This window comes from Hyaloscypha bicolor (assembly GCF_002865645.1).
Source record: "Hyaloscypha bicolor E unplaced genomic scaffold K444scaffold_153, whole genome shotgun sequence".
In the NCBI taxonomy this organism is placed as follows: Eukaryota; Fungi; Ascomycota; class Leotiomycetes; order Helotiales; family Hyaloscyphaceae; genus Hyaloscypha; species Hyaloscypha bicolor.
The window spans coordinates 1-14115 of record NW_020194655.1 but is presented as its reverse complement, the minus strand read 5'-3'; the positions used below and the strand labels follow the sequence as shown (position 1 = coordinate 14115).

The following is a 14115-nucleotide window of genomic DNA, read 5'->3' as shown; positions in this document are numbered from 1 at the left end:
TAATAAATTATAAGCTATCTATAAGAATCCGAAGCTATATAGTAAGGAATATATACTTTTTATTAGGGCTTTCTTAGAAAAAATTATCTAGTTAAAGAAGTACTATTATACTAATACTAGCTTCTTATAAGAAAATAGTATCTAGTAAAGATTCTCTTTCGGAATTAGTAATAGTTATAGTAAGTTTTATAAAACCGAGATATTTACTAAAGTAATTAATTATTTAGATATAAATAGTATATAAAATATATAGAAATTTATAGAATTTATAACTGGAATTACTAATTTAAAAAGAGAAATTTCCTTATAAAGTTTTAATCTAGTTCTATTTAATAATTAGTATATATAGTAAATAAGCTCGAGAAGTAAAAAAAAAGAAAGATTATTTTAAAAGCAGGGAATTTAAATAATTCCTTTTTAGAAAGGTTATTAATAAGTTTAATAAATATTTTTATATTAGAGAATTTAAATATTAATATTTTAGTCTAATAAATAAGAGGTCTTAAAAATAAAAAAATATAATAAGAAAAAATAAAAGAAAGAAAAGATTTTAAAGGCTTTATAAAAAAATATAAAGTAGTATAAAGTAATATTTATTAGGCTTTAATATATAATAGGGATTTATATAATATCAGAAATAGTAGCCTATTTATAAGCTCTTATCTTATATTATATATATCTCTTATACTTAAAGGCGAATTAAAAGGCCTTTTTAATCTTAAGCTTAGAGATATATACTAGTTTATCTTAAATATTATTAATATAGCTTTACTATTAAAATTATTCTATATTACTATTATATTACCTAAATTTCCTTAGTTCTTTAAAAATAGATTAGGCCAAATAAAGTTACTATAAAGCCTAACTATATAATAAATAATACTATAACTTTAATTTATCTAGAAGACTTTTAATACCGGAAATATTACTTATAATTATATTAAGAATCCTACTAATTATCTAATAATAGAATTATACTAAAAAGAAATAGAATAAAGACCTAATATAAAATAGGTAATATATTTATTTAAGCTATATAATATATAATTAGCTATACTAAAATTAAGAATAAATATATTTATAATTATTATTAGATTAATATAATAATAAAATTATATTAAGAAAAGAAATAATACTAAAGATTAAATATCTAGCTAATTCTTTTAATTATATAATATAAAATATATATAAGGTAAATTAAAAAATAAATTCTAGTATTTAAATTTTCTTATTAAATAATTAGTAAAATAAGAAAATATAGGTTTATAATAATATATAATATAGGTTATTAAGACAAGTTTTATTCTAATACTAGATTTATAATATTACCTAACTTATTCTAATATAAAATATAATATAATTCTAGTAAGATTTATATAACTTTATTTATATTTTGCCTTTTATCTTTATTTATTTTTATAAGACTTTATCTATTTTTATTTAATAAAAACCATATTAGTAACTATTATAAGGAAAATATCTTAGGAATATAATAATTATTCTAATATATAGGAAATATCTGTTTTCTAGACTATATTATATAATAGTTCTAAAAAGATTAAACCTTTAAATATTAAAACTTTAACTAAAAGAATTATTAAAAAGGAATTATATTACTAGGTAAATATCCTTTATTTATAAAATAAATATAATAAACTAATACTATTTAATAGGATATAGCTATAATAATTAGATAGAATTAGAATAGACTACTAGAGATCTAAATAAAATTAAAAACAGAATATATTTAGGTAATCTTTATCTTATAGAATCTTATTTTATTTATTTTAGTTATAAAACTTACTAATAGGGCTTTTAAGAATTATAATATAATTAATAATATCTTTAATATATAAGCTTTATATTCTAATTATTTAATCTTAAAATAGGCTAATTATATATTTTATATATTTATTTTTCGAGATTTAATATTTACTAATCTTTTTAGAATATTTTAAAAGCGAAATTTGCCTTTTTAATAGCTAAAAAATATATTCTAGTAACTTTTTATATCTATAATCTATATTTTTAGAACTGAAACTAATTATAAGGCTCTTATTCTATTTAAGATATTTATATTTTAATTAAATTTAAGATATTATTAATAGGTTTACTAGTAATAAAACTATAAAATAATATTTATACTATTTAGATTAGCTTTAGATAAAAAAGGAAGCTCTTATAATAGTATACCCTAAAGGGCAAATATTAACTATAAAATCTCTAGAATATTTTATTATTAATTATTTCTAGAAAACTATAGCCTTATTAGATAACTCTAAGTTTCTGGAAATAGAAAGGCTAAAAGAATTACTAATTATAGATCTAGTAAATAATAATTGCTTTTTTTTAGCTAGTAAGCTTTAAGCTAATTAGTATAATAGCTTAGTTCTTATAGCTTACTAGAGCTATAGTAACTATTAATAAGCAGAATTGAGAAATACTACTTATAATTTTATTAGAAGTAAAGGTTATATTAAAGTTTTAGTTTAGGAAAAGCTTTTATAATTAGAGAATAGAAAGTAATTATTATAAAAATAAACTTAAAAAGGTTTCTATCTAATTTAATATTACTAGTAAATAGAAATCTAATAAATAATAATTAGAGATATTAATAGAATATAATAACTAATTTTCTTTATATCTTATTTCTATTTCCGGTTTTTATTTTCTATTTTTATTTTCTATTTCTATTTATATACTTACTTAGATCTATTTATATAAGATACTAGAATTATTTAATAGTATATTCTAGTAGACTCGAATTAGGGTAAAATATATAGCTTATAATTCTAGTTAGGCCTCTAGATAATATAAATAATATTTAAGAATTATTTATATAATTATAAATATATATAATATAAAATATAATACTTTATTTAATTAATAAGTAATACTATATAATATATATAGTATATAAGGAAATTCGATTTAAAATATTTAAAGAACCTATATTAAATTACTTAATTATTTCTTCCCTTTTTAATTTCGTTTCTTTCTATATTAATTTAGAGGCTAGTTTCCTAAGGAAATTATATATAATTATATATAATAGTTTTTAAATATAAGATTAAGCCTATAAATAAATAAAGCTAAAAGTATTTAGTAATTCAAATATATATACTAAACTAGTAAAGATAATTATAAAATGAAATATCTAATAACTATATTTATAAATATTATATTATAATTAGTATTATTTCTCTGGAATTCTTATAGTATAAATTATAGTTTCTAGAAGATTAAGTATTATTATTATTAGTATATAATTCAGACCTATCCTATAGTTCTAGATCTTTTAGCTATAAATAATAAGCCTATATATAATAAATACTATAGCTAAAAGGCCAAGTAATATATATATTAAAATATAATATAGCCTAAAGTTTAGATATTGAAACCTTAGAACCAAAATTGCTATAATATAAGCTATAGCTAAAATAGAGACTATAGCCTAGTATAGTTTCTATAGATTTGAATTATAATAGAATCTGTAATAAATAAAAGAAACTATTAATTCCTATATAAGAATAATAATTCCTAGATAATCTAATTAGTTCCAGAAAGCTACTATTTCTTTACTATAATTAGATAGAATATAAAAAAGGCCTAAAAAGGAAAAATATAGAACTATTTTAAAAAAAAATATTATAAAGACAAATATATTACTAACTTGAATTATAATATAATAGTTATATATTTCTATATAGATATAGATTAAAAGAGTAGTAAAAAGAGCTATACTAAATAAGTAGAAATAGATATTTATAGTCTTATTATAAATGTATTATAAGCTATTTAGAGATTTCCGAAATAATTCAGATAAAGACTAATATTTAGAAAGAAGATATTTGTTATTTTATTACTAGCTAGGCAGGTTATTCTATTATAAGAGCAAATAGTAGCTATTTTAATTTCTTTCCTATTTAGAAGTATACTACGGTTTATTAGCTTCTAGTTAATTTATAGCCTCTCTCTCTATATACAAATTCAGTTCGGATACTATCTTTCTAGTTTATATTATATATAGTAATTATCTCTAGTTAATTAGAAAATTAATCCCAAGTTTTTAAAGCCTTCTCTTTAAGCTAGAAATTTGGATCTCATAATCTGAAATAATAGAAGCTAGAGAGGGATATTCTAAAATTAGATATCCTAATTTCCGGATATAAAACCGGCTTCTTATTATATTACGTATTAGTATATATCGATCTCTAAAAACATACAGGCTTCTTTAAAACTTAGCAGGATTGTTATAAAATCTCTCCGGATAATAGTTATTTACTAATATCTATTCCTATATACCGGAAAACCCTATATAACGGAAAAAATAATAGATACTTTAACTTGAAATATCTTTAAATCTATATATATATTAATATCTCCTATTATTTTTTATAAGTTATCTCCCCTGGCTACTTCTAAATACTTCAAACCCCTTTTATTTAAAAAATAATATCTGTATTATTATTCTCGCACCTGATTTGCCAAGCGTCTCTTTTTATAGCAAAATAGAGTTCCTTTATTATAGCTCTACTACTGAGCTCTTACTATCTCTAATACATATAAAAGGCTTGTATTCGAGCTCTAAGACCTTACCCAAATGTGGGAAATCGTCCTCAGCCTTATAGCGGCTGTGGCGTGCAAATTCATATAAGATCGTCACGCGTATCAATACCTCAGTCGAAGCAACTAACGATATTTGGGTTAGAGTAAAACGCCCCATAATATTTACGCTGTAATTTCAATTATGTAATCATTTTTCAAGTTCCTGCCTGTTCGCAGGAAGCTGCTGCCTGAGATTAATAATCATCAGTGGGGCTTGCTCGCACTGCGACCCAAGGCGGGGTATCAAATGTTAGGATGCTGCCTGAGGATAACTTCTCAGCTCAACAGGTCATTCAAGCGGCGCAAATTTACAGCTACCTGGCAATTGCGGTCCGGATATAGGGTTTTCGACTAGTGGAAGTTGGAAGGGAGTTATGCCCCGTGATCACTAATCAACAACGCCACGGCCTCGTCAGCACCGGCCAAGCGGCTTCCCCCTCTCTCTCACAGCGTATTTCCAGGTGACATGGCAATGCTATTATCTTATGAATGCCCTAATATGCTCTTTGCCTCGAATATTTACTTTTGCGAACTTATCTAAGCTGAGGCCGACTTCTCACTTCTTGGCGCTGAGCTCCCCATAATGGCTCCCCACCTTGACGAGGATTTACTATTCCTCAAACGATCGACATTTTCTCATTCCATTGGCCAACGAAGCTATCAAGCATGCACTCCTTGTCGGAACCGGAAGCTCAAATGTTTAACGCCAGATCAGGGGTTTGATTGTCCTAGATGTCGCAAAGAGGGGAGGGATTGCGTATGGGCGGTGGCCAGGACCAAGAGAGGCTGCGAGAAGATTGCGAGGAAAGAAGTCTTTCGACCAAGTGAAAATAAAGAAAGATCGAGTGGCAGGGAAGCGGTACATAATAGTCCAGAAAGATCTTCGGTAGCCCTTCAATTACCTCGTCAAAAGTCACAGGTGATCCCAGTGCTTTTGGAGGCGCCTTCTAATGATGATCTCGACACGATGGAGTTGTCCATCTTTGGGGTTTGCCTTGCACCTGATGTAACGAATGAACATGTGGCTGAGACGGCTGGATTTGATGCTTCCGGTAGGATTGGAGAAATAGACGCGAGGGATGGAGGGATTCAATCCAACTCTCTCCTGTTCGATCGATGGCATGAGAGTTTTGAAGGAGTGTTGGAATTGTCATTTAATGTACGGGAGGACCTTTGCGTGGGGGACTATTTCCCAACTCCTGAATCGAGTGGCCACAGTTCCTCTTCCACCAATATTTTAGAAACAAGGCGGAGAGTGCTCAAAGGTTGTAGCATGCAGCCTTCAAATCCAAATTGGCCTTCTACAGTCGATAATCGGAACCATTTTCTATGGGAAGGAATCGCAATTATAATGAAGCACATCCAGATATTGCTCTTCTCATCAGAACAACACACCTCAAAGCTGATCAGGAACGGAACCTACCTTGCTGAGGCCAAAAAGTTCCAACCAAGACTTCGAGGCTGGAAGCGGGATTTTGACAAGCTCGATGGTAAGGCTTTCTTAGTCTAGGTGTGTGGGGTTTTACTTATCTGAATTAGTCTTCCTGTCGGCACGGTATATTTTTCTGACAGAGTTTGAATACTCAAAGGTCTATCTTAATTCTATTGCTCTACAAGCTATGATGCGGTCTCCAAACTACAATTCTTCCTCAAGCCAAACTGCCCAAAACGAAATTGAGACCCTCATCAACTCCTGTCGTAATCTTGTGCAGACAGTCACGGATGGTGTTCTTCAAGGAGAATCTCTTATCTATGCGCCTACTAGAACATACCTCCGACTTCTCGGGGCAACAACAATGATGCTAAATGTGAGAACATTGCCTAATCAGAAAGACCATTGTGGGAAGTTAGCTGACAAATATCCTATTCAGGCGTTGAAAGTTTCGACAAAATTGGGGGATGTCGCAATTAACTTCAAATGCATTGAACAGGCAATACTAGTGCTTCGCATATGCGAAACTAATGAGATGCAACCTTCGGTGCGTCTTTCCGAGAAATTGAGTATTTTGCTTGAAACTGTACGTCGTCGCTACCAACTTGGTGGTCAACAGCCTTGGGGCTCGCTAGATGAGAATAGTACGATGGTTGACCCGGATGGAAATATGAGAGTTCAAGAAGTGTGGCAGTGTGGAATTGAACAGGTCACTAATAGCATTGAAGAGAATGGAACACTATCGTAAAAATACAGAAGACGAAGCATTGTATATTGGAAGCCTTATGGATTAGCTTTAAGCTCCCATTATATTTGTTTTGAAAGGTCTCCACAGGTTGAAGCCGTGGTTACTAGAACCAATGGTAATCATAGCAAATACCTTCATTGTCAAAGAAAAGCCCTCCGCTCCAATCCATCCCCTTCTTGACTAAGGAGCCATCATAAAATCAACCGCAGTCTTCCCAACTCTACTATACCCCTGTAAGAACTTCTCCCCAAAGTCCCCTACAAAATTATCGTAGGTAGTCTCAGGCTTTGTTTTACAAATCCCACAAAAAATATCCTTAATACCCTCTTTTATCCCCAACAAAGGAAATTCCTTCACAACTTCCTCATAAACCTCCCTACTCAACACACCGCCAATAGACCTTTCCGGCCCCGTAATATCCGCCAAAATCCCCATACAAGCCCCCGCGACCTCATCCTCCTTATGCAACGCCAACGACGCTGAACTGTGCAACGCGATGGTGTCCCAGACCAATTGAAGTTTACGCGCATCCCAATCAGGGGCATGAGAACGCAAGAAGCTTCGTGCGGCAATGGCGCTATCGACTTCGAATCGTTTGTCGGTTGACACGAGCTCACCACTTGGGTCCCAGCCCAGGTCGTGCAGGATGAGAGAGACGGAGAATAGTTCTTGGTCTATATTGGGGTACAGGCTTGGAGATATAGCGAAGCCGAAGAGCCAGCTCCGAACGACGTGGTTGTAGACTTGCAACGTACAGTATTTGCGTGCATATTCGAGAGCCTTGGTGATGAGGACCGTATCAGGAACTACGATACCAGCGAGGACGCGAGTTGGAAGGGGAACAGCGGACATCTTGGTGATGTCGGTGTGGAAATGATTTGAGTGTAGAAGTGAGATTTGATGTGCGAAATTGCCTTGAAGGACTTCTTGTTGGTGTATATTGAATTTGTATGTAATTCAGAAAGGAGTAGGAACTGGTTGGGGGAGCATAATACTCGAGGATCTCTGGCTACTTATAGCCTACCAGAATTCTCCAAACGAACTAGCTTGAGAGATAACTGATCTCCAAGATTTGACGTATATCCGAAGTGGAACATATTTCATTCCGCGCCCACATGACATGACAAGCCACTTAGTAGAAGTGTAGGGATTCCAAATCACCGATCAGACGAAACTTAATAATAATTAGTGGCTCTTGATCCCTGTATAATGCAGGATTGTTAATTCTCTTCTACTTGCTCCGCTACCCTATTACTACTCTTGTTCTAGAACCATGCTCCAGCAAGGTAATTACCTCTTCTTGAATCTAATCTCTAGTTCGGTTTTGCATTTTGCGTGGTCAGCAAGCGTCCCATGGGCACTCGGTTAGTCCACCAACCGGCTTTCCATCAAATACTTTGGAGTGAACCCACCTTGTCAGCTAATGGGAAGTTCTCCCACACGCCGCCATGTAGATGGGGCCTTGTGCCGGGAACCCGGACATCCTCACTCCTACTCTCCATTTCAATTGATGCGTAATCCCCCCGATTCCACACTACATTTGTCATTTGCAATCCCCATGCCAGCCGATCTTGGCCTTTATGCCTGAGGCTTCGCAAATCAAATTACGCGTAAATATTCCGGGGGCGTGCGGGAACTGCCCAAAATCGTCACTCGCTTTGATCCGAGGTACCGAACCGCGTGGCGATCTTGTATAAATTTGTACACCACCGCAGCCATAAGGCTGAGGATGATCTCCCGCACGGTTGTAGGGTTTTGGAGCTTGGATACAATACTTTCATATATATTAGAGATAGAAGAGCTCGGTAGTAGAAATGTAGTAAAAGAATTCTATTATACTATAAAAAGACACTCTTTATAAATCAGGCCCGGAAGTAATAATACAAATATGATTTTTTAATAGGAAGAGTCTAGGGTATCTAAGACTAGTTATAAAATATAAGTTTAAGATATTTTAAAAGATATTAAATTATATAGAGATTTAGAAATATTTAAAGTCAAATTACCTATAATTTTTTCCGGTATATAGAGTTTTCCGATATATAGAAATAGATATTATTAAAGAAAATCCGAAGAATTTAAATAATTACTCCAGATATAAGAACTTTATTAGCTAGAGAATATCTACTAGAAATACCTGTAGAAATGCTAAACGGAATTAGGTACCCAATTCTAATTAAGCGAGAGGATACAACCAATCAGGTATCACGAAAAAAATTTCTCGCTAAAGGAATCAGACCCCATTCCTGACCCCATTCCAGACTCTGACTAAGCATCTTACGGAATGGAGTCAAAACCACTCGGAATAGGGTCAATACTACCTGGTCAAATGCCTGAAAAGCGGGCACGTAAGCGAGGCGGTTTTGAAAAACACACGTTAGCGAGAAGCTCCCTCACCAAAATCATATAGTTAATAACTCGATATCAAATAACAGGCAAATAGCTATAAGTTAGGTACTAAAATAATTACATATTACCAGGTTTTTAAAAACTTATAGCTATATATTACGTATTAGTTATATAGTAGATTAATTACGATTTCATAGTAAAAGTATATATATTAAAAGCCAAAAAAGCGTAATATATATAATATTAGTAATAACTCAATAAATAATAGGCGAATAGCTATAAGTTAGGTACCGAAATAATTACATATTACCAGGTTTTTAAAAAGTTATAGCTATATGTTACGTATTAGTTATATAATAGATTAATCGCGATTTTATAGCAAGAATATATATATTAAGAGCCAAAAAAGCATAATATATATAATATTAGTAATAACTTAATAAATAACAAGTAAATAGCTATAAGTTAGATACTAAAATAATTACATATTACTAGATTTTTAAAAGATTATAGCTATATATTATATATTAGTTATATAGTAAATTAATTATAATTTTATAATAAAAATACATATATTAAAAGCCAAAAAAGTATAATATATATAATATTAGTAATAACTTAATAAATAATAAGTAAATAGCTATAAGTTAGATACTAAAATAATTATATATTATTAGGTTTTTAAAAGATTATAGCTATATATTATATATTAATTATATAATAGATTAATTATAATTTTATAATAAGAGTATATATATTAAAAGCTAAAAAGATATAATATATATAATATATATATCTTAATAAAACTAATATTATATTATTAATAACTTTCTTTATATTAGTTTAAGGCCCTAAAAGGCTACGAATTAAATACTAAATTAATTATATATATTATAATATATATAATAAATTTATTACTAAAAGTTTAAAACTTACTTAGAAATTAAGGCTAGAGGCGCTTTCTAAATCTAAATTCCTTTTATTCTTAGTATAATTAATAATAATTTTTTTAGATATTACTTTTAAATAAGCTAATTCTTTAATAGCCTTTTATTTCCGAACCCTTAGTAAATTATTACCGGATTTTAATCTTTTATTTCTGAATCTAATTCTCTAAAAATACCTTATCTAAAGAAAAGTAAAGAAAAAAAGAAAGAAATAAGATATAAAAGTAATATAACTAGATAAGTATATTAGTAAGAAAAGTATTAATAAGTTCTAGATCCTAATTTAATAGATTATTATTTGCTTACTTATATTTCCTTAAGCTTCTTTTATTTATTATAAATTTAATAACTAATATATATCTTTTCCTAGCTTCTTTAAATATTATTTAGTAATTTTTTTTTTAATAATTTCCTTCTTAATAACCTTTTCCTTAATAACCTCTTTCTTTTTTATAATCTTTTTCCTTAGATATACTAATTTTTTTAACTCTAATTATATAGTAGCCTAATTCTTTATATATATTACCTTCTTACTATATTTAAGAATATTTAAATATTATAAATACTTTAAATATAAAGCTATTTGGCTTCTAAATACTATTAATTTAATCTTGAAATATATAAGAATTATTAACTAGATATTAAAGATCTATATCTAATTTTATAAGACTTTTATTATAGAATATAGGCCTATTTTATATAATATAAAAGCCTATTATTTATAAATCTACTAGAATTCGAAAGCAAAATACTAAGTTATTACTAACTAAATAAGAAATTATTACTTATTTATTTATAAAAATCCGAGAATAAAATATTAAATAATAATTATCTAATAATAGATATTATAGAGAAACCTAAGAAATTTCTAGTAAAACCTAAAAAACTTCTTATTTGAGCCTAAGTATTATAAGTACTATTTTACCTTATAATTCTTCCGAAAATATAATAGCTTTCTAACTAATTATTACTAAATTAATAACTATATTTTTATAAATCTATTATAAATACAAATTTCCTAGATATTTATAATTAAGAAATAAAAAGCAAACATATATATATTCTATAGAGCTTATTATATAAATAAGCTATAAATTTAGTAAGGCCTATCCAAGCTAAAAAAGTCGAATTGAGTTATTTCGACTTTATTTCCCATAAAACCGTTTAGTATAAAATTACTAAGAGAGCCAATTTGACTTATTAATTCGACTTATTAGGGTTATATCCAAATAAGCTCGGATAAGGCTCAAAATTAAGTATAAGTTAACCCGGATATATATAATACTAACCCCGTTAAGATTTCTACTAGAATCCCATTATTAGGTGAGTTTTATAAGGAGACAGTTATTATTACCGAGTTTTAATAGGGAAAGCAGATATATAGGCCAGGTTAGCCCAAATATTAATCCCAAATATAAAGTAAATATAAATATATAAATATATAAAATTAGAAATTATAGCAAGCCATTATATATATAGGCCCAGAATATGAATTTAGAATATATTAAGAAGACATATAGAATAGAGAAAGTAAAGAATTAAGTTAATTCGATTTTATTTTTATAATATGAATTTATTTATATATTTCTTAGTTTAGTATATAGTTATATATTCTATATATAAATATAGCATATTACCTAATAGTATTAATATATATTTAAGAAATAAAAACAAGTATAATATATTATAAGACAAATAGATATATATTTTCTAATATATTAAAGCTATTAAAAAATTAATTACAAGCCAAGTAAAGTTAAATAAGTTAGTTTTTCTATTAGCGAATAGCCCCCCTATTCCCGAGTTATAACTACTAAGAACAGATAGAATATAATATGAGTTTAAGAATAAATATAGCTAATTATATTAGTTTATTAGTTACTATAAAAATCAGATTCGGAAGTATTACCGGGAGGAGTATAAATAAGAAAATAAGTAGAAGGGTAAGCCTAAAGCAGGAATAAAAAAGCAATTCCTATAAAGAAATAATATCTATTATTAGTATTTTTTTATTCGGAGACCAGGAGCCCAGTTTTTCGAGGTATAAGTAGCTAAATCTAGTTTAGTTATACTATCCGGAGACATTAATTTAGATACTACCAAGATAGTATTAAACCAAGCCATATAATAAGTAGAAAAGAAAGTATACCGCCAAATTACCGAACTAGAGGAAGCCCGAGAGCCAAACCTATAGTTATATTATATAGGATAAGTTAAGTATTTGGGAGTATTAGATCCAAAAGAATTACAGACATTAGTTATACTAGTAAAGAATAACGAGCTAGAGTTAGACGTATTATACCAGATATTTAATTAGTTAATTCAAGATATATAGTATTATTATATTTGACTAGTAATTAGGTTAGAGGCATTATTTAAGGCAAACCGGAAAGAAATAGATAAAGACGTCCGGATGCCATTTAATAATTAGATAAATATTACTACTATAAAGATATATATAGAGATATATAAGTAGTTATTATATTATATATTCCGGTCCAAAGATATTAAGCCCGAAAAGCGGCCGGGATTTGAATTAACGGAGAGATAGTAGATAGCTATTAAAGATATATAGACAAATATTAAGAAGTTTATATAATAAAAAGAGAAGCAAAGAGATTTAGAAAGCAAGAAAGATAAGGCAAAGGGAAAGTCAGATAAGGAAATTAAATAAATAGGCCGGATCTAATAGCAGATTTTATAGTTATAAATAATATTATTAAACTAGCTATTATAGGATAATAAATATAAAAGTATATTAATTAGTAAATTAGCTATTTTAGGGATATAAGAAAATAAAGAAATATTAGATATCGAGAATTATATACCTAAATATTTAGCTATAATTAAGTTAGCTCGGTTAATAATAGTTCAAGAAATATACGAGTATTAACGAGAGGCTATTAGATAATATAAAAGCTATAGATTAAGTATTAAGAAAGCTTAAGAAAAAGCAGATAACTATTATATATTAATATAATATATAGTTTATATATTTATAACTATGGCCTATAATAACTAAGACCCCAAGCCCATATAGTAGTTATACTATAGCCGGTTATATGATTTCAAGATTCGGTATACTATTATTACTAAGGGAAAGATTTAGTAAATTAGAGATAATATTTTATATCCCAAGCTCTGGTTTAGTATAAACTAGTTCCGGGATATAATTTATGAATTAGTTAGGGAGGCAAGAAAGGAGTTATTTAAGAAGTTAATATTAGTAAAAATAGATATAAATCAGGAAATAGATATAAAGCAGGTTCCCCCGATTTATTAGGATAGAATAATAGACTAGCTATTAGAGACCTGAATAAGATAATTATTTTTGGATAATAAATGGAATTAGTTTATAATATATAAGTAATAGTAATTATATAAGAGAATATATAAGAAGAAATAGTTATAAGAATAGTTTATAGCTAGTATAAGGAAATTAAAAAGAGAAGCCGTAATTATATACTAGTATTATATAAAGTAGTTCTAGGAATTATTATGGGTTTTAATATATTTATATAATAGTTAGCCGGCTAGAGTACTAGAGTTATTAGGAATATAATAAAAGAATATAGTATATAGTAAAGTACGAAATATTTTTATTAAGGAAGGTTTAGTTATATTTATAGCTTACCTCTTATATAAGGCCCCTTTTTTAGTAAAAGATAAGAATACTAGTATACTAATTAGTATATATACTACTAACTAATATACTTTCTAGTAAAAGGAATTTCGGTAAAAGGGCACTTTTTCTATTACCCCCCACCCCCCTTTAAATAAGTATTCCCTTGTCTCAAAGTACGTACTCGTTATATTCTCGTATAATCCGATTTATAGGATTACTATCTGCCATGTCTATAAGTCCTGCGTTATTCCAGGGGTATATAGTCAAGAGCGGCACCTGCAAGCGCAGCTATACTAACTCTTGGGAGATGAGTTAGGGTTAGGGTTAGGGTTAGGGTTAGGGTTAGGGTTAGGGTTAGGGTTAGGGTTAGGGTTAGGGTTAGGGTTAGGGTTAGGGTTAGGGTTAG

General features: G+C 28.6%; 2 protein-coding genes across 2 annotated transcripts; one reads left to right on the top strand and one right to left on the bottom strand.

Moving 5' to 3' along the window:
• Positions 1–5191: 5191 nt before the first annotated feature.
• Positions 5192–6788, top strand: K444DRAFT_668161 (uncharacterized protein; the record flags this gene model as incomplete). Its single annotated transcript, XM_024887377.1, has 4 exons — positions 5192–6098; positions 6148–6416; positions 6480–6626; positions 6660–6788. The coding sequence occupies 4 exons, from the start codon at positions 5192–5194 to the stop codon at positions 6786–6788; spliced, it is 1452 nt and encodes a 483-aa protein (XP_024730252.1).
• Positions 6789–6968: 180 nt separating this feature from the next.
• K444DRAFT_541711 (uncharacterized protein) lies at positions 6969–7640 on the bottom strand (the record flags this gene model as incomplete). Its single annotated transcript, XM_024875819.1, has 1 exon — positions 6969–7640. One exon carries the CDS (start codon positions 7638–7640, stop codon positions 6969–6971), a length of 672 nt encoding a protein of 223 aa, XP_024730251.1.
• Positions 7641–14115: the final 6475 nt, after the last annotated feature.